Below are 1,081 nucleotides of genomic sequence, written 5' to 3' on the forward strand. Positions count from 1 at the left end.
CCCGGTGGGGTGGGAAGGAGCGAGGGAGCAGGAGGGGGAGAGGCAGGCAGGATCGCTGCGTGGGCGTGTGCACGGGCTCGTGGATTTAGAGCTGGAAGGGACCTTAGAAATGATTGGCTCCCACCCCTCACTTTACAGATGAAGAAACTGAGGCCCCAGAAGGAAAGTGATTTCCCCAAGATCATAGATTTAGAGCTGGAAGGGACCTTAGATATGGTCGGGTCCAACCCCTCATTTTTCAGATGAGGAAACTGAGGCCCCAGAAGGAAAGTGACTTCCCCAGGATCATAGATTTAGAGCTGGAAGGGACCTTAGAGATGGTCGGGTCCAACCCCACATTTTACGGATGGGGAAAATGAGGCCCCAGAAGGAAAGTGATTTCCCCAGGATCATAGATTTAGAGTTGGAAGGGACCTTAGAAATGATCGGCTCCAACTCCTCACTTTACAGATGGGGAAACTGAGGCTGCAGAAGGAAAGTGATTTCCCCAGGATCATAGATTTAGAGCTGGAAGGGACGTTAGAAATGATCAGGTTGAACCCCTCATTTTACAGATGGGGAAAATGAGGCCCCAGAAGGAAAGTGACTTCCCCAGGATCATAGATTTAGAGCTGAAAGAGATCTTAAAACCATCCAATCTAGTAGTTCTCAAAGAGGGGGTTGTTGAGAGAGTGCACCCTTTCAGGGGGTCTCCAGGCCAAAACTATTGTCATAATAATACTAACCAAGTGTCTTGCCCACGGTTGCACAGGGTAGTAAGCATCAGAAGTAGTGCTGGAACCCAGGACCCCTTCGTCTTCCATTCTTCCATTTAGTGGGGAACTAAATGATAATAAATCACATTTCCGTATGAAAATTTAAGGTTTACTAAGTGTTTTCTTCATGACCTGTCCCTGAGGTAGGGTGTGTGAGTATATCTCATCCATCTTACGAATAAGGAAGCAAGAACAGAAAAGGGTTGCGACTTGTCTATGGCCCTACAGTCAGTGAGTGGTTGAACTGGGACCTGAGCTCAGTTCTAATTCTTCCTCTCTTCTTCTTCTTCTTCTTCTTCTTCTTCTTCTTCTTCTTCTTCTTCTTC

The 1,081-nt window shown here is 47.2% G+C and overlaps 1 protein-coding gene across 1 annotated transcript in view; it reads left to right on the forward strand.

The window, feature by feature from the left end:
- CUNH11orf91 (chromosome unknown C11orf91 homolog) overlaps nucleotides 1–1,081 on the forward strand; it is a 4,973-nt gene that overhangs the window by 548 nt on the left and 3,344 nt on the right. The window contains exon 2 of the mRNA XM_027837753.1: nucleotides 18–75. Coding sequence (XP_027693554.1) covers nucleotides 18–75 — 58 coding nt within the window. The remainder of the gene's footprint in view (nucleotides 1–17; nucleotides 76–1,081) is intronic.

Source organism: Vombatus ursinus, unplaced genomic scaffold, assembly GCF_900497805.2.
Source record: "Vombatus ursinus unplaced genomic scaffold, bare-nosed wombat genome assembly UNPS02014822.1, whole genome shotgun sequence".
NCBI lineage: Eukaryota > Metazoa > Chordata > Mammalia > Diprotodontia > Vombatidae > Vombatus > Vombatus ursinus.